At 37.3% G+C, this 19,182-nt stretch overlaps 1 protein-coding gene across 5 annotated transcripts in view; it reads left to right on the forward strand.

The window, feature by feature from the left end:
* The window catches only part of CHES-1-like (Checkpoint suppressor 1-like), a 33,054-nt gene extending 18,814 nt beyond the window's left edge, over positions 1-14,240 (forward strand). For all 5 annotated transcript variants that reach the window (XM_086832896.1, XM_086832893.1, XM_020950205.2 and 2 more), the window contains exons 2-6: positions 6,700-8,331; positions 8,426-8,896; positions 8,959-9,906; positions 9,995-10,195; positions 10,258-14,240. In XM_086832896.1, coding sequence (XP_086689022.1) covers positions 6,701-8,331; positions 8,426-8,896; positions 8,959-9,906; positions 9,995-10,195; positions 10,258-10,936 — 3,930 coding nt within the window. In that variant the 5' untranslated portion in view covers position 6,700 and the 3' untranslated portion in view covers positions 10,937-14,240. The remainder of the gene's footprint in view (positions 1-6,699; positions 8,332-8,425; positions 8,897-8,958; positions 9,907-9,994; positions 10,196-10,257) is intronic.
* Positions 14,241-19,182: the final 4,942 nt, after the last annotated feature.

Below are 19,182 nucleotides of genomic sequence, written 5' to 3' on the forward strand. Positions count from 1 at the left end.
TTATTCCACATTTTGCTCCATCTGTCTCTCGCGTTGTGTGTGTGTTAAATTTATTAAAAGAGGAAACAACTCATTTAACATTTTTTCCATAGATTTTCATCGTTTTCCCGCCCCTCTTTTCAATTGCCCAACAACAACAACAGCCATGGAAATATGCTGGCTGTCAATTATTATTATTATTATTATTATTGTTGTTGCTAAACTGGCCAGAGGAAGCGCCATTTGTTGATGTGTAGTATTATATATAGTATAGGGTATTATTGAACCAGTCGCACGCCGTTTACTCCACGAGGTTCATTTTTCCCCCCATTAAAAGGTAGTAATAGTAGTAGTAGTAGTAGCAACAGCAAGGGGTAGCAAAAAAGGGGCATGTTGTCGTCAAAACAACTACTGTAAAAAAAAAATATATGTGCCACGAAAATTATGCGGAAAAAGGTGTTTGTGAGTTCGTATTATTTGTGTACGTTACCATTAACCAGTAACGTTTGACGATTGACGATTGACGATTGAAATGTAATATCATTAACTATATTTTACTAAGAAAAAACTAAGACTGAAACCCAACTCTTCTCCATTGAATAAATCGATATTATTGATCGTCAATAAATGATTACAAATTGTATTTGGAAAAGTATATTGGTAAATAAGCTTTAAAGTACACACTAATATAATACTAAAACTGTTTGGGTAAATATACCTTATACCTTATAAAATAATACTACAAATTATTGATAAACAAGAAAAGAAAACTAATTAAGAAGTTTATATAAGCTTGTAGCTTGCAATTAAATTATAGCAACGAATCGAACTGATATTATTAAATCGATATTTTTATATGAAATTTTTCGACAAATCAAAATTAAAAAATCTCACAACTAAGCCAAAAATGCATTAATTTTAATTCGGAAAGCGGCAGTATGTTAATTTTTAGCAGGTTAATAAAACTGCATACTCCATTTAAAATGTGAATTTTTGGCCGATTTTTGCAAATTTTCATGATGTAGCTCCTTATAAAATTTTGAAAATTTCGAAAAAATTATATTTTAGCCGGAGATGGCTTTAACGATTCCCCTGTTGATGCTGATCAAGACTATATATGATTTATAGGGTCGGAAATGAGTCCTTCACTGCGTTTTATGCTTCAGACTGAAATTAGAATACCCTGTAAGAGTATATAAAATCTATAAAATATTATAAAATGTAAAAAAAGGTTTAAGCTTCAAGCTAAGCAGTTTAAAGAGTTCTTGGTAAGCAATTTCATTATATTTAAAATATTTTTAATCTTTTTCAAGGGGTATCAACCAGTTGTGACGTAGGGACTGAGGGTTAACTTCACTAGTTCCTCGGGTGGAATGGTTTGGCTCCCTTTTTATGATTATTATTTCATTATTTTTTGTTTGTGTTGCTTTTTGACACGCTCTTAAGCATCCGTGTGTAGCATTTATCATATATACTATATACTATATGTAGTATGTATCTGAATGATTCACTCCCACAGAGAGAGAGAGAGAGAGAGTGCCATCATCGCCATCCTTCTCAACACTCTGTAAGTTTTAATATGGCGCGGATTCATTAGCGTAGCGTGGCGGCTGCTTTTTCTACATTTTGATTCTTTTCTTTCTCGTTTTTTTGTTTTTTTGTTCTGTTTTTTTAACAAGCAGTTTCTGCCCAGGTACAGTTATCGCTGCTTTTGTTGTTGTTCTTGTTGTTTTTGCCGGTTAATTGGCTTGGAGAAAGAAGAAGAAAAGGCCGAAATGCAATACTTGCAGTCTATCTCGCTCTGGCATGGCACATGCATATCCTCTCTTTCGCACTTGCATTTCAATTTTGTGGGTGGCTCAGTTGACATTTAAGACGGGCGGCATTTTCACTTGACGCGGTGGAAAGGTCCACAGGTCACAGTCAAAAGCGCGACGTTTCTAGAACGACGCTAATCTGAAAGCAAAGTACAGTGCGACCTAGCAGAAGGGAAATCGATGCCAAGTTGGATGTAAATAATGTCTTGAAATCAAAATATTAAATTCAACTTGGTTTATTTTTTTTTTTATATAATTTTTAAATAATATAATGTTATATGATCATAGATTTACTTTGCCAAGAGGTTTCATGTTACGTTAGCTTCACTGTTTCAAGCAAAGAAACGAACGGTGTCTCTCTTTCGCTCTCTTTGGAAAACAAACAAAGCACGGGCAAAGCCAAACGAAAGCACAGATAAACAATTCGGGCTCGTGAGAGAGCTTGTGTGGCATGTATCGGCATGTCTCGATACAAAGAGAAAGAGAGAGCAAACGGAAGAGAGGGACTTTCCAATGTTGCATTGTCCAAAAATTTGTTGCTACTGCCATACTTGCTAATTAATTACGCCAAAAGGCTGCTTTTCAACTCGCACACCTTCCCCTTCCCATTTTCTTATCGCAACCACGTTGTTTTGCTTTGCTCGCGCTCTCTCTTTCGCTCTCTCTCTCTGACTTTTTTTTTTCTTTTTTGCAAAGTGGCTCTCTTGCGACGCTGCAAAAAAACAATTTTCGTAAGCGTCTCGTTGTTATTATTTTGTTGTTGTCCAAAATAGCGACACATAAAAAAAGAAGAAGAGAGAGCGAATAATAAACAAAACAAAAAAAAAGTTGCCAAGACAACCAAAGGTAGGCGCAAGAAAAAAAAAAAAACAAAAATTGCGTCGCAAGCTTTTAATAAAAAATAAATAAATTCCAGTCTGTACTATTTGTGTGGCATGCCAGTGTAATGACTGCGCAGCCGGCAGCGACGCTGACGTTCGTTTTGGAGGTCAGCAGCGGGAGCTTTTCACAATTTAACTTTTCGTTTTGTATTTTGTTATTATTTTCTCTATGTTGTTGTTGTTGTTGCTCTTGTTGTTTCATTGATATTGCCTTTTGTTGTTGTTGTTCTTGTTGCTCGGTTCTCATCGCGTTTGTTGTGTGTTTTCATTTCATTTACGGTTTTGTTGTGGCGCGCACTTTTCCTTTTCTCTCTCCCTCTCGCTCTCTTTCTAATTTTTCCTTTCCCCTCCATCCCCCTCCCCCACAACCGCGTTGCTATCAATTTTGCACATGCAAAACAATGGGCAATAATCAGGTAGAAAAGGAAATACAGTGAAGCTTCAATTTATTTTATTATGATTATAAATGTTATATTTCAGATATTTAATTTTTTTTGTTAGTAAATTAAATGAGAAAGTGTGACCACTAGTACTTTTAATATTTTAATAATATACAAAATTAAATACATGTAATAATAACAAGAAAGGCAGCTAATTTGGCAAAGCCAAAGATTGTTCTCGCTTAAATTATAATACCATTTTTTAATCGATATTAATTATATTTTTATATACAAATTTTACTACACATCAAAATTTAAAAATCTCATAACTCAGCTAAAAACGCATTAATTTCAATTCGGAAAGCGGCAGTATGTTAATTTTTAGCAGGTTAACAAATGATTTTCATGATGTAACCCCTTTCCTATTTAAAAAAAAAATGGGAAATTTCTTAAAAAAATTTGTTTTCTTTCGGAGATGGCTTAAAAGATTCCCCTATTGATGCTGATTAAGAATATATATGATTTATAGGGTCGGAAATCCCTCATTCACTTAGTTTTAAGATATAATAATACCAATTTTAATTATTAAGTAATACATTATTTGTTTTAAAACAAGATTTACATAAAATAAATAAAATGCGTGATCAATCAAATGTCACTACAATAATTGCGACCATTTTGAATACTTTTATAGGTGTGATAACTTAAAGAAATTATTTCTGATTTACTTTAAAATAAAATTAAAAAAAATATAAGTAAATTAAAATCAATAAACTGAAATATTCGCCGTGTGGCAAGCTCCACTACATTTTAGGTTAGTAAAAGTAAATTTTTGCTTCTTGGAGGCGCGCATTTCTCTATTATTGACTTTTTGTTGTTAGTTTCGAGTTGTTCTTTTTCGTTTTTCCTGCCTGCCTCAAATGAAAATCAATAAATAATAATACACTTTGTTGGCTTTGTTTTTCCGACCGCCCCACCTCCCCCCCAGATACCCGACCCTGTCGCTCATTCGATTCGCGTGCCCCAACGACAAATAAGTTGTCCCTCGGGGCAAAATGAATATTTCAGTTAATTAATTGCCCAAGGAAATGTTATGGCTTTTCTGATGACTAAAAGACAGAGCTCGCAAATAACTGTCGACCGTTTCTCGTTGTCTGCAAATAAGTGTCTTTTCCTGACACTTTACGAAAAAACTCAGAGAGCAACCGAAATAAGGGTGCTTAAATGAGCTCGCTCTCGCTCAGAGCGAAACCGTTTTTTTTAATTCTGTTTTGTTCTGGTTGTTCCAAGACCGTTTTGTCGTGTTCAGTGAAGCAAAAGGTCTTTTGCATATGTATTGGTATACACTCACACGCATAGGCAAGCAAGTCGTTAAGCGTCTGTATTGCGATCGTGAATTGAGTGTGTGTGAGTAAATGCAAAGACCGTTTGCGTTGAGTTTTTCGGTCAATCGGTCTTTTGCTGACTCTCATTGTGCGAGCGTTTCTCGTTTCGCTCTTTAGGCAATGCTCATTGAAAGAGCGACACACAAAGAGCTCAACGAAAAACGTTCAACAGAAAACCTAAAAGAATACAGCAAGAGTCTCTTGCTCAGAGCGAGAGCGAGAGAGTATGAACTTTTTCGGTTGTGCTCGCAACGAGAGCGCAAGAAAAAAATCGGTCGACAGTTATTTGCGAGCTCTGCTAAAAGATGATGGAAGTAAGCGATGATCTTGATGAAAATTTGTGAATCGATAACTTACTTACTGCTACCTAAAAATAAATGCCTCCCAAGGATCTCTTTAATTAGTTTGCAAACTTAAACTCAAGTCGATCTAATGTCTTGTATAAATTTCAAAAAATCAAATAGTAATCGATTATTGATTATTGATTACCTGCCAGTCGATAATTGATCTTTGAACCCTCATTTTAGGCTCATTAAAAAATCAAGTCTATTGTTATTTGGTGAAAAGAGAACACACCCAATTGGGGAAAACTATGAGCGAAGTACACCGCAATAGTAGTGCTGATAAGATAATCCACTAATCACGCGTAGAGCAAGGGAGAGGGCTACAGCGACCAGAAAAAGATGGAAACACACGGCAAGAAAGAAAGAGAGAGAGAGAGTGTTCGTCATAAAAAACAAACACGCGGAAATTCGAGGCAACAACAAACATATAAAAAGCTATTAGCAACAAAAAACCATGTCTATGATTGCGTAAAATGAGAAAAAACCAGCTAAAAGCTAAAAGAGATACAATTTAGAAGGGGAAAGAGATAAGGAGTGAGAGAGAGAGCAGAATAGGACCGGTTATTACCCCCGAAAGTAGGCAATAAATATGCCGAAGGACATTTAGCAAAACCATAAAGAAATGAACAATAAACTATTAATGATTACACGCTTCTATTTAGTCACAAAACTCACGAAATGACAATTTGATGACCGCACAATGTGCAACAATAAATAAAAAAGCAGAAAAAACTGATCATTTCATCAGTCAATCATTAGATCATCTCCCCAAAACCATTGTCATCATCGGGTTTGGCTATTAATAATTAAATGCTATACTTGCCAACTCACCAAAGTTATTTCCAAGGAATTTCAGCATTAATAATGAGGCAATAATAATAATAAATATTATTAAGTCTAATTAATTCAGTTGTCAACGTGTACAAATTTAGAAATAATCTATTAACCTAAAGATATGTGTTAGCTCTGTGGCATTTACTTGTAATCTGTTTGAGTCACCACAGAAACCCAGTTTTTTGTTTAAATTTATGTACAGTTTATTACAAACAAGAACGAAAGGAAGCTTTTATGAAAAAATTTACTATATGAATTGATTAATCCAGGTATTCAGGTCGGAATTTTAGACTTTTGCAGGGTATTATTAGTTCAGTCAGAAGCTTATAACGATGTGAAAGAGTCATTTCCCACCCTATAAATCATATATATTCTTGAACAACATCAAAAACTAAATCGATCTAGCCATGCCCGGTAAAAAAATAATTTTTCAGAAATTTCCTATTTTTCGGAAAAAAGGAAAGGGGTTACATCATGAAAATTTGCAAAAATTGATGAAAAATGAAATTTTCTAAAACATAAAGTTTGGTATGCAGATTTATAAACCTATTAAAAACTGGCATAGAACAGCTTTCCGAATTGAAATTAATGCATTTTTGACTTAGTTATGATATTTGCAAAATCTTTGATTTACCCAAAAAATTTGTTAAATTAAAAATATCCCTCTGTTAGCTGCCTTTCTTGTTATGTTTTTTGTTTTATTATAATAGTTATATTTTACAAAGTAGCTTATGTGTTTTTAATTACAAAATGTGTTTAGCTTTGATAAAAAATGAGAACAAAATAATTGAAGAAAAGCGCGACAAGTGTCTGTTGTTTATTCATTTTGATGTATATTGAATCATTTTGAGATCAGAGTCAAGTCTTCTTATATCATAACTTAATTAAAATATGATTACAACAGCTTTGTGATATAATACTCAGCAGCAATGGCAATTTGTTCTGCTTGCTTTGGGGCTAATATGTTTTAGTTGTATAAATAAATATATAAATGTTATTTTCAAGTAATATATTGATTCCACTTGTTAATTAATAATTTTTTTTTAATATTAATAAATTTTCTTTCTCTCTCCCTGCAGCATGTCCACAGATAATCCCACACAGTTGCTTACCACCCGCGATTTAAGTCAGCTGCGTGGCCATTTGCAATCGGGACCATCGGCAGTGGCATCCACGGCAGTCACGGCATCTGGAACGGCGGCTGTTGTGGCAGTAGCGGCTGCAGCAGCGGCGGCAGCAGCAGCAGCGGTCTCTTCAGTGGCCAATGCCCCACATGGATATCATCGCAACATTGCACCACTCGCCACCATTAGCTGCGGCAGCAGCACCACCAGCACAGTAGCAGGAGCAGCAGCAGGAGGATCAGGAGGATCAGGAGGAGGACTAGTACCCACAAGCAATAGCAACATGCCGGCCAGTGCCTCCAAATATGTATTTCTGCAGCACAATCACAATGGTGGATTCACGGCCTACGATGGCTCCACAACGGCAGTCACAACGGCGGCTGCATCCGTGTCATCCTCCGGCAGTGGCAGCCACTCAACGAGCGGTGGTGGTGGTGGTGGCAACATAGTGCTCCTTGCCGCCGAGCCCCTGGAAATGGGTTCAGCCGATGCCCTGGCAGCAGCAGCAGCAGCCGCTGGTGTCCGCACCACCGATGGAGATGATGGAGAGCTGCGTTCCCTGTCCTGGCTAAACGATAGTAATCTGATTAAGGGCATTGTCACAACCAGTGGTGCAGCTGCAGTTGCAACGGGAACGCAAGTGAAACGTGCAATGGCTATCAAGGCGGCGGCGGCGGGAGGAGGTGGAGCAGCAGCAGCTGGATCCGGATCCGGATCCGGAGCAGGAACAGGAGCTTCAGTCAATGGCAATATGTGCCTAGTGAGCGATGTAATCGAAGAGGTACCTAGTAGCCACAACGAGACCAGTGGTGTTGATCCGGATGCTTCGCTATATAGCACCACAACGGTGCACAAGGGTCCCAGTGGCACCACCACCGTGGTGGAGTACAAAGCCAGCAAGGCTGGCCAACAGCAGGCATATTTGCCAACGCCCACACGTGCCACCACGCTTGGCTATATGCCCGTGGTGGTGACAACCCAGCCACAGCAACAGCCAGCGGTTAGCCAAGCCATACTCTCGCCCATGAAGCAGTCCCAGACGCAGCCTCAATCGCAGATCTATGTGACCAGCAGCAATGGAGGCGCAACGGCAACGGCAACGGGAAATGGCATCTACAAGGGGGCAACGCTATGCTCACCCACAACCAGCAACAATAGCAGCAGCAGTAGCAGCAACACCACCACCACCACCTCCCATCACCCGCACAAAAAGTATCTGCGCGAGAAAATGCACGTCCAGATGGATCATAGCAGTCATGTGGCCTCCACCGTGACGGTTGTTAGTTCTCCCGCCTCCTCCAACAATTCCTCGATCAGTTCTAGTTCCATATCGGGCGGCGGCGGTTCAGGATCCTCGACAGCGGCGGTCAATGGGGGCAATAGTCCAGTGGCCAAGGCCAGCAGTAGCAGTAGTAGCTTTAGCAGCACAGTTTACGAGGCTGTTAATTATGCTAATGCCATCACCAGCAGTTCGAGCCATAATCAGGAGCCAACACCGCCGACGACCGTTGTGACCACCACCACGCTGATCAGTGCAGGATCTCTGGCGCCGGGTTATAGCTTTGTGAGCACCACACCTCATGTCATGTGAGTGTCTACATCGAATTTAGAATACTCTTTGTATCTCTGGTTTATAGTTCTATATTAAACGTTGGGCATAATCCGTCTCTCTCTCTTTCAGATCAACACCCGGCCATGTGAACTCACCGGAGACACCGCCATCTGCAGCTGCCGCTCTCCTGCCTGGAACCTACTACAGCAGCAGCAGTGGAGGAGCAGGAAATCTTCAGCCGCGCAGCCTGCATTTGGCCAACTCACCACCGCCGCCCACGAGTCATGCGAATGGATCACATGGTGGGGGAGGAGGTGTAGGAGGGTCTACAGCTGGAGCAGGAGGAACTGGTGTCAACCTGCGCAGCCCCAATAGCTATACCAGCTACGACAATGAGGATTCATTGAAGGATTTCGATCTGGTGGTGCACACAAGCACGCCCCAATATACCGTCTCCAAAGGTGGCTACAGCAGTGTGAATAATGGAGCTGGTGGTGGTGGTGCTGGAGGAGCGACCACGCCACAAAAGCAAAAGCATCCCAATAACGTGCCATATGATCCGTTAGTGCATACCAACAATAAGCCGCCATATAGCTTTAGGTGAGTCCCACAATGCAGTGGAAATCATTTGCTTAAATTGTAATATTAATTTTAAATTACAGTTCCCTGATCTTCATGGCCATTGAGAGCTCCAATGAGAAGGCTCTGCCCGTTAAGGAGATCTACGCTTGGATTGTTCAACACTTTCCGTACTTTAAGACAGCACCCACCGGCTGGAAGAACAGTGTTCGCCACAATTTATCGCTAAACAAGAGCTTCGTGAAGGTGGAGAAGGCACCGAATATGGGCAAGGGTTCGCTGTGGCGCGTTGAGCCGCAGCAGCGCCAGAATCTCATCCAGGCGCTTAACCGATCCCCCTTCTTTCCCAATTCGGCGGTGGACAAGATTAGTCCCTCGCTAAAGAGCCCTAAAGAATCGATTTACGATAGCCTAGACGGGAGTGTATCCTCGGGATTGCCAGCTGCAGGAGGACCAGGAGCTGGAGCTGGAGCTGGACCTGGAGCAGGAGCAGCGGCAGTGCCAGCTGCTGTGTCGCTAACAACGCCCTCGAAAAGCAATGGCCTGGCCCTGGCCAATGGGGCTAGTCCGGTGACAACGAGTGCGGCAAGGCCGCACAGTCCCGGCGGAGGCGGAGCTGGGAGTGGCAGTCATGCTCGTTTCGATCCCAAGCTTTTCCCCAATCTCTCCAATCTTTTTGGCAATATCCGGGAGGATTTAACCGGACAGCCGCAGTCCCTACGCGAGGATGACCTATCGGATGATTATCACAACAATAATAACAACACCAATAACAATAATAACATCAACAACAGCAACAGCAAGTACAACTATGTGGGACTGAATGCAGGCAGTGGCACAGCCGGAACGGGAGCTCCTGCTCTCAATGGCGGTGGAGGAGGATCTGCTCCCACGCCCTCGGATGGCATCAATTTTGAGCAAATGGCACGAGACTGTGGAGCTGATAGCATGGATGATGTGCATGCTGCGGCGGCGTTGCTCTGCCTCAAGCACGAACCAAAGGCCTTTAGCAGCGATTCCTTTCAAAATGGGTGAGTGTTCTTTTAACGATATGAATATCAAAAATTCCCTTTACATTTATTTAATGTTAAACTAATCTCTCTCCTTCTGATCTTGCAGAAGCGGCGCCCCGGTAATCACAAGTTCCCCCAGCGAGGATCACACCTACTCGGCGGGTGGCAATAGCAATGCCGACAGTGGCTCTTCCACGCCGGTGACCAATGGCAATGGGCTATCGACCAGCAGTGTGGTTGCCCAGGCGGCTGGATCCGATAGCAACTGTGCCAGCTCGGATGCGGCCTACGATAGCAGTGAGGAGAAGTGAGTGGAAGACACTTTTGCCTATAACCCAAAACCTTAACTATAATTGTTGCTACCAACAGTCACAACATCACGCCCGAGGAACTGGATCAGCAGCGACATCGCGATGGCGTGGACGCCTTGCTGTCCCTATCGCGATCCTCAAATGTGGATTATGGTTCACATTATCATAGCAATGGCAGCAGTGGCAGCAGTCAGGGATCTCCGCGCAAGCGACCCGCCAGCCAGAGTTTGGAGGAGGAGCAACAGCAGCAGCAGCATCATCGGGAGCAGCAGCAACATCACCAGCAACACCAGCAGCAGCAGCAGCAACAGCAGTTTGGCAGTCTTCAAGCAATCTACACAAATGGCAGTGGCAGCAAAATGGCTCTGCTTAGCAGTGCGGCTGCCAATGTGGCATTGGCACAACAACAGCAACAGCAGCAACACCAGCAGCAACAGCAACATCAGCAGCAGCAACAGCAACACCAACAGCAGCAACTCCACCCAGAATTGTATAGCTATCCCGCTGGCATGTATTTGGGTAACCTCAATCACTGTCTGCCCGCTGGAGGAGGTGCCACTGTGGGTGGCAACAGTAATACCAATAATAGCAACAACGCTGGGATGCTGCCGCAACATCTGAGTGCTGCCATGGCTGTGGCAGCAGCAGCAGCAGCAGCGGCGGCCAGCAAAAACAAGGTGAAGCCTCTGCGAGGGCTGCGCACCAAAATTAAGCGAAAGTCCGCCTGGATGCGGTGAATATGGCGACAACAGGTGCGAGGTAGCAGCAGGTGGACTTGATGCTAAAGCGAGAATTGTTCAAATCACAGAGCATTTAGACTACAAATTATAACAATTGTATATATATATATATTTATATATATGTATATTGATGGCTCTTGCTTAACTTTTTAAATTTCCCCTTAAAATTTGTACAAAATAGGTTTTGTCTGATTTATATTTGTTTCCTTTTTTTTAAGTGTTCTTTAGGTGTTTTTTTTTTGTGTTTTTCCCCGCTCTTTTGCCTCTGTGTTTGTTGTACAAATTTGCGGTTTTTTTTATTATTATTTCTTTTAATCTTACATATTGTAATTTTAGTTATAAATTCACATATATATATATATATGTTTTGATTTAATATCTACTCTAATTTCCTAGCCATTTCCTAGCTGCAATATTGTTGTAAGTAATTTTTTTCTCTTTTTAAGTTTTGTAATTTTAACAATGGGCAAATCGAAACTATATATTTATATGCATATATATATATATATATATATATATATACTAAAGTGAAACAAAGAAAAACAAACCTACAAAAGGCAAAGAAAAATGCTAAGAAAACCCCCGACTAAATAATGAAAAGGCTTCACAACAGATTTTAAAAATGCATCAAATGTCATTTTTTATATGTTATTTCGGGACACAAAAGGTTAATACTATAAATATAATATATATATACAAACATATATCAAAGCAGACATACAAATTGAGCCAAGTAAGGGAAAAATCCATGAAAATATATATATAATAAATAAATAATATTAAATAAGGAAAATGTGGTAAACAAAATAGGAAAAAAGAGCAAGAAAAGTCTAAGAAAAAGGCAAGAAAAGCAAAAAACAAAGAGCAACCAGAACTAAATATATAGAAACATTTTTTTATTTCTGTTCAGGATCTAAAGAATTATATAGAACGAGAGTTATATATCTATATATAGAAAGAGAAACTTATTATTATATTATTATTAAACTTAGGCCAAGCACACACATTTAGCGCCTTAAAAATTGAGTCCTTTTTAGCTAAAAAAACAATGAAAGAAAAGCAAACGAGAGAAGAGACGACACATTTGTTGAATTGTTTGAACTTCTTTGTTATATATATATAAATATATTCTATATCTATATATATCCCAGTAAACCCCACTCAAGCAAAATGTTAAATCAAAGATATTTAGTTAATAAGCCCCACACATACACACACACACACAGACAGACTAATGTTAAGCTCCAATTTTATGGTTACTTAGTTGAAATATGCTCTAGACATTTGTTAAACGATAAAAGCCAACTTTAGTTTAATGCAATAATAATTAAAATAAGAAGAATGAATCCCGAAAGACCCTCAAGATCCACATCAACACGGGATCCTCAGCAGCTTTGTGGAAATCAAGAGAAATACTTATTACAAAAGGACGATAGAACTTGACCCTTAAGTGTATACACTTCATGTACCTTTTATAGCAAAAAAGCAAAAGAAAAACAAAAGCAAGAATCGCATTAAAGAAATAAATATATGTAAGTACATCTTATATATTGAAATTATTAAAACCGAAACACTAAACTTTAAACAAATGTTAATGTCAAAGAAATACCAATTTGCTAGTTGTTACAAAAACCAAGGAAAGCCAGGGAACCGAGGGAAACCTTAGGTAAACCCAAGGATAATCGAGGGAAAACCAGGGCAAACCGAGGGACAACCATAGAAACCCATAAACCAGCAAAAAGAAAGCAAAGAAAGTGATGGTATTTGTTTTCTTCCTTTTTTTTTATTGTGACTAAAGTAGAGCTAGGAAACAACAAAAAATAATTGTATACTTAGAGCCTAAGGTGACCGCCTTTCCCCTACCAGTCAGGTATCCCTAATCCTGAAGCCCCTCCTCGCACGACACACGCACACCCTACACACAGCCTACACACCCTACACAGTGAAAGACAATCGCCGGGGCCGTGCGCTGTTGTCGCTTAAGTTTAAAGAAATTCTATGCAAGTAATATTTACCCAAAACACCTTACAGCAATAGCAGATATATCATATATCGCATATGGTTATATATGGTTATATATATATATATAAACCCCTCTAGAGAGATCCTACGGATAAGCTAATTAACCAGTTTTGTTAACGTGTTTTTTTCTGCTATTTTTTTAACTATTATATGGCATCATTATTATTATTATGATTATTATTATTATTGATACTATATATTATTATTATTATTATTATACAAATTTTTTTTGCGTACCAAATACACAGACCAATCAAAATGTGACATATTTCTTAACCTTTAATCTTGACTTTTGTGTTTTTATTTAATTTGTTTTGGGTTTATAGCACATTAGCATATTGCTTGTACATTGTGGGCAAATCGTGGAAGCGAGAGAGAAAGCTAGATCGAATATATAGAACGGGACCCTCTTTTAACGAGCTCTTAGTTTATATATTTAGGGATCAAATGTATATAGCTGGTAGTTGTACATATATACGTTATATATAAAACACAGTAGTTATAGGTTATATATATATATATTATATATAGAGAGATTGGATTCTGTTGAACTATTGTAAGTATAAGTGCCTGCCTGCCGCCGCCGCCGCCTCTCTTTCCTGAAGTAGTAGAGCTTTGTTGCCAATCCCCAAACCCTACTAGATTTGTTTGTTAATGATGTCTGTTGGCTTGAAGCTTCTAGAAATTGTTTAGAGAACACCACACACAATGTACAGTCTATATATAAAATGGTATCGAAAACATTTCCCGATAAACTATATCGTATATCACCATGGCTAGGAATGATCCGTGTCTCAGTCTCAGTCTCCCTCCAAAGGTTTCAACTAGCGCCTGTTTTTAAGTTTCTGAGAAAACAAAAGCCTCTACAAATATTACAAAATACTACACACACTAAAGCAAATCAAAAAGAATACATAAATTATATTTATATATATATACATTAGCATATATATGATATTATGTAGGGAATAAAACAAAGATAGGACAAAACAACAAAATGTTAACCCGTATTTTTTTAGACATAACATTTTTCTACTTTTTGGACAATGTGCAAAGTGAAACGAAAAACGATAAGCAAAGAGCAACAAATTACAAATTGCAACAAATTATATTATATTCTGGTTTTCAGTTTGTTGCTAATTTATAGAATTAAATAATACAAAGAACACAACCTAACTTACAACAAAGACAGATTGGGGTCTGATCTTTGGACCTGTATCTTTGTGTATGAAATAGAATAAATAAATTACTCTCCACCCATTTGTTGATATCGAGCAAAGATTAATTGTTTTCCTTATTTTAAAAAAGGTTAAAAAGTTTCGAAATCGGTATATTACGCTTAAAAACATAGGGGAGAAACAAATTAATTTGTTATTTAAAAATTGTATAATATATTTTTATACCCCTGCATGGTGTAATTATTTAAGCCAGAAAAAGAAGCAGTAATTTCCGACCTTAAAAATAAAATATATCCTTGATCAGCATCAACAGGGGAAGCTTTTCAGCAATATTTTGATTTGTCGAAAAATTTCATATAAAAATATTGTTAATATCGGTATAAAAATGGTAATGGACCTTCAGTCAGAAGCTTAAAAATAAGTGAAGGAGCCATTTCCGACCCCATAAATCATATATATTCTTGATCAGCATCTACAGGGCTTTCGTTCTAGCTTTATCTTTCCGAAAAATTTTTTTTTCAGAAATTTCCCATTTTTCGGAAAAAAGGAAAGGGGTTACATCATGAAAATTTGCAAAAATCGGCCAAAAATGCACATTTTAAACTGAGTATGCAGGTTTGTTAACCTGCTAAAAATTAACATACTGCCGCTTTCCGAATTGAAATTAATGCGTTTTTGGCTGAGTTATGAGATTTTTAAATTTTGATTTGTCGAAAAATTTCATATAAAAATATTGTTAATATCGGTATAAAAATGGTAATGGACCTTCAGTCAGAAGCTTAAAAATAAGTGAAGGAGCCATTTCCGACCCTATAAATCATATATATTCTTGATCAGCATTAACAGACGAATCGTTCTGGCCATCTCAGGTAGCGAAACAGACATTTTAAATTTTTTGAAAAAAATTCAAGGGGTTGCATCGCAAAAATCTAAAAAAAAATTGGATCTCCTAAAAAGTTAAATTTAGTATGCAGATTTGTTAAGCGCGAAGCAACTAACACGGGAACGCTTTCCGAATTGAAATTAATGCATTTTTGACAAAGTTATGCGATTTTTAAACCTTCGCTGTCCCAAAAAATGTGATGTACAAAAATCGTGTTAAAAAAAATTATCGAATAAAAATTGCAATTTTCGGAATCTTGCAGAGGAAAATATAATTTTTAACAGTGAAGGAGCCATTTCCGACCCTATAAATCATATATATTCTTGATCAGCATTAACAGACGAATCGTTCTGGCCATCTCAGGTAGCGAAACAGACATTTTCAATTTTTTGACAAAAATTCAAGGGGTTGCATCGCAAAAATCTAAAAAAAAATTGGATCTCCTAAAAAATTAAATTTAGTATGCAGATTTGTTAAGCGCGAAGCAACTAACACGGGAACGCTTTCCGAATTGAAATTAATGCATTTTTGACAAAGTTATGCGATTTTTAAACCTTCGCTGTCCCAAAAAATGTGATGTAAAAAAATCGTGTTACAAAAAATTATCGAATAAAAATTGCAATTTTCGGAATCTTGCAGAGGAAAATATAATTTTTAACACTGAAGGAGCCATTTCCGACCCTATAAATCATATATATTCTTGATCAACATCTACAGACGAATCGTTCTGGCCATCTCAGGTAGCGAAACAGACATTTTCAATTTTTTGACAAAAATTCAAGGGGTTGCATCGCAAAAATCTAAAAAAAAATTGGATCTCCTAAAAAGTTAAATTTAGTATGCAGATTTGTTAAGCGCGAAGCAACTAACACGGGAACGCTTTCCGAATTGAAATTAATGCATTTTTGACAAAGTTATGCGATTTTTAAACCTTCGCTGTCCCAAAAAATGTGATGTAAAAAAATCGTGTTACAAAAAATTATCGAATAAAAATTGCAATTTTCGGAATCTTGCAGAGGAAAATATAATTTTTAACAGTGAAGGAGCCATTTCCGACCCTATAAATCATATATACTCTTGATCAGCATTAACAGACGAATCGTTCTGGCCATCTCAGGTAGCGAAACAGACATTTTCAATTTTTTGAAAAAAATTCAAGGGGTTGCATCGCAAAAATCTAAAAAAAAATCGGATCTCCTAAAAAGTTAAATTTAGTATGCAGATTTGTTAAGCGCGAAGCAACTAACACGGGAACGCTTTCCGAATTGAAATTAATGCATTTTTGACAAAGTTATGCGATTTTTAAACCTTCGCTGTCCCAAAAAATGTGATGTAAAAAAATCGTGTTAAAAAAAATTATCGAATAAAAATTGCAATTTTCGGAATCTTGCAGAGGAAAATATAATTTTTAACAGTGAAGGAGCCATTTCCGACCCTATAAATCATATATATTCTTGATCAGCATTAACAGACGAATCGTTCTGGCCATCTCAGGTAGCGAAACAGACATTTTCAATTTTTTGAAAAAAATTCAAGGGGTTGCATCGCAAAAATCTAAAAAAAAATTGGATCTCCTAAAAAGTTAAATTTAGTATGCAGATTTGTTAAGCGCGAAGCAACTAACACAGAAACGCTTTCCGAATTGAAATTAATGCATTTTTGACAAAGTTATGCGATTTTTAAACCTTCGCTGTCCCAAAAAATGTGATGTACAAAAATCGTGTTAAAAAAAATTATCGAATAAAAATTGCAATTTTCGGAATCTTGCAGAGGAAAATATAATTTTTAACAGTGAAGGAGCCATTTCCGACCCTATAAATCATATATATTCTTGATCAGCACTAACAGACGAATCGTTCTGGCCATCTCAGGTAGCGAAACAGACATTTTCAATTTTTTGAAAAAAATTCAAGGGGTTGCATCGCAAAAATCTAAAAAAAAATCGGATCTCCTAAAAAGTTAAATTTAGTATGCAGATTTGTTAAGCGCGAAGCAACTAACACAGAAACGCTTTCCGAATTGAAATTAATGCATTTTTGACAAAGTTATGCGATTTTTAAACCTTCGCTGTCCCAAAAAATGTGATGTACAAAAATCGTGTTAAAAAAAATTATCGAATAAAAATTGCAATTTTCGGAATCTTGCAGAGGAAAATATAATTTTTAACAGTGAAGGAGCCATTTCCGACCCTATAAATCATATATATTCTTGATCAGATCAGCATCAGACGAATCGTTCTGGCCATCTCAGGTAGCGAAACAGACATTTTAAATTTTTTGAAAAAAATTCAAGGGGTTGCATCGCAAAAATCTAAAAAAAAATTGGATCTCCTAAAAAGTTAAATTTAGTATGCAGATTTGTTAAGCGCGAAGCAACTAACACAGAAACGCTTTCCGAATTGAAATTAATGCATTTTTGACAAAGTTATGCGATTTTTAAACCTTCGCTGTCCCAAAAAATGTGATGTAAAAAAATCGTGTTAAAAAAAATTATCGAATAAAAATTGCAATTTTCGGAATCTTGCAGAGGAAAATATAATTTTTAACAGTGAAGGAGCCATTTCCGACCCTATAAATCATATATATTCTTGATCAGCATTAACAGACGAATCGTTCTGGCCATCTCAGGTAGCGAAACAGACATTTTCAATTTTTTGAAAAAAATTCAAGGGGTTGCATCGCAAAAATCTAAAAAAAAATCGGATCTCCTAAAAAGTTAAATTTAGTATGCAGATTTGTTAAGCGCGAAGCAACTAACACAGAAACGCTTTCCGAATTGAAATTAATGCATTTTTGACAAAGTTATGCGATTTTTAAACCTTCGCTGTCCCAAAAAATGTGATGTACAAAAATCGTGTTAAAAAAAATTATCGAATAAAAATTGCAATTTTCGGAATCTTGCAGAGGAAAATATAATTTTTAACAGTGAAGGAGCCATTTCCGACCCTATAAATCATATATATTCTTGATCAGCACTAACAGACGAATCGTTCTGGCCATCTCAGGTAGCGAAACAGACATTTTCAATTTTTTGAAAAAAATTCAAGGGGTTGCATCGCAAAAATCTAAAAAAAAATCGGATCTCCTAAAAAGTTAAATTTAGTATGCAGATTTGTTAAGCGCGAAGCAACTAACACAGAAACGCTTTCCGAATTGAAATTAATGCATTTTTGACAAAGTTATGCGATTTTTAAACCTTCGCTGTCCCAAAAAATGTGATGTACAAAAATCGTGTTAAAAAAAATTATCGAATAAAAATTGCAATTTTCGGAATCTTGCAGAGGAAAATATAATTTTTAACAGTGAAGGAGCCATTTCCGACCCTATAAATCATATATATTCTTGATCAGATCAGCATCAGACGAATCGTTCTGGCCATCTCAGGTAGCGAAACAGACATTTTCAATTTTTTGAAAAAAATTCAAGGGGTTGCATCGCAAAAATCTAAAAAAAAATTGGATCTCCTAAAAAGTTAAATTTAGTATGCAGATTTGTTAAGCGCGAAGCAACTAACACAGGAACGCTTTCCGAATTGAAATTAATGCATTTTTGACAAAGTTATGCGATTTTTAAACCTTCGCTGTCCCAAAAAATGTGATGTAAAAAAATCGTGTTAAAAAAAATTATCGAATAAAAATTGCAATTTTCGGAATCTTGCAGAGGAAAATATAATTTTTAACAGTGAAGGAGCCATTTCCGACCCTATAAATCATATATACTCTTGATCAGCATTAACAGACGAATCGTTCTGGCCATCTCAGGTAGCGAAACAGACATTTTCAATTTTTTGAAAAAAATTCAAGGGGTTGCATCGCAAAAATCTAAAAAAAAATTGGATCTCCTAAAAAGTTAAATTTAGTATGCAGATTTGTTAAGCGCGAAGCAACTAACACAGAAACGCTTTCCGAATTGAAATTAATGCATTTTTGACAAAGTTATGCGATTTTTAAACCTTCGCTGTCCCAAAAAATGTGATGTACAAAAATCGTGTTAAAAAAAATTATCGAATAAAAATTGCAATTTTCGGAATCTTGCAGAGGAAAATATAATTTTTAACAGTGAAGGAGCCATTTCCGACCCTATAAATCATATATACTCTTGATCAGCACTAACAGACGAATCGTTCTGGCCATCTCAGGTAGCGAAACAGACATTTTCAAT

This window comes from Drosophila serrata, unplaced genomic scaffold (assembly GCF_035046125.1).
Source record: "Drosophila serrata isolate PLE 108 unplaced genomic scaffold, ASM3504612v1 contig_251, whole genome shotgun sequence".
Classification (NCBI taxonomy): domain Eukaryota; kingdom Metazoa; phylum Arthropoda; class Insecta; order Diptera; family Drosophilidae; genus Drosophila; species Drosophila serrata.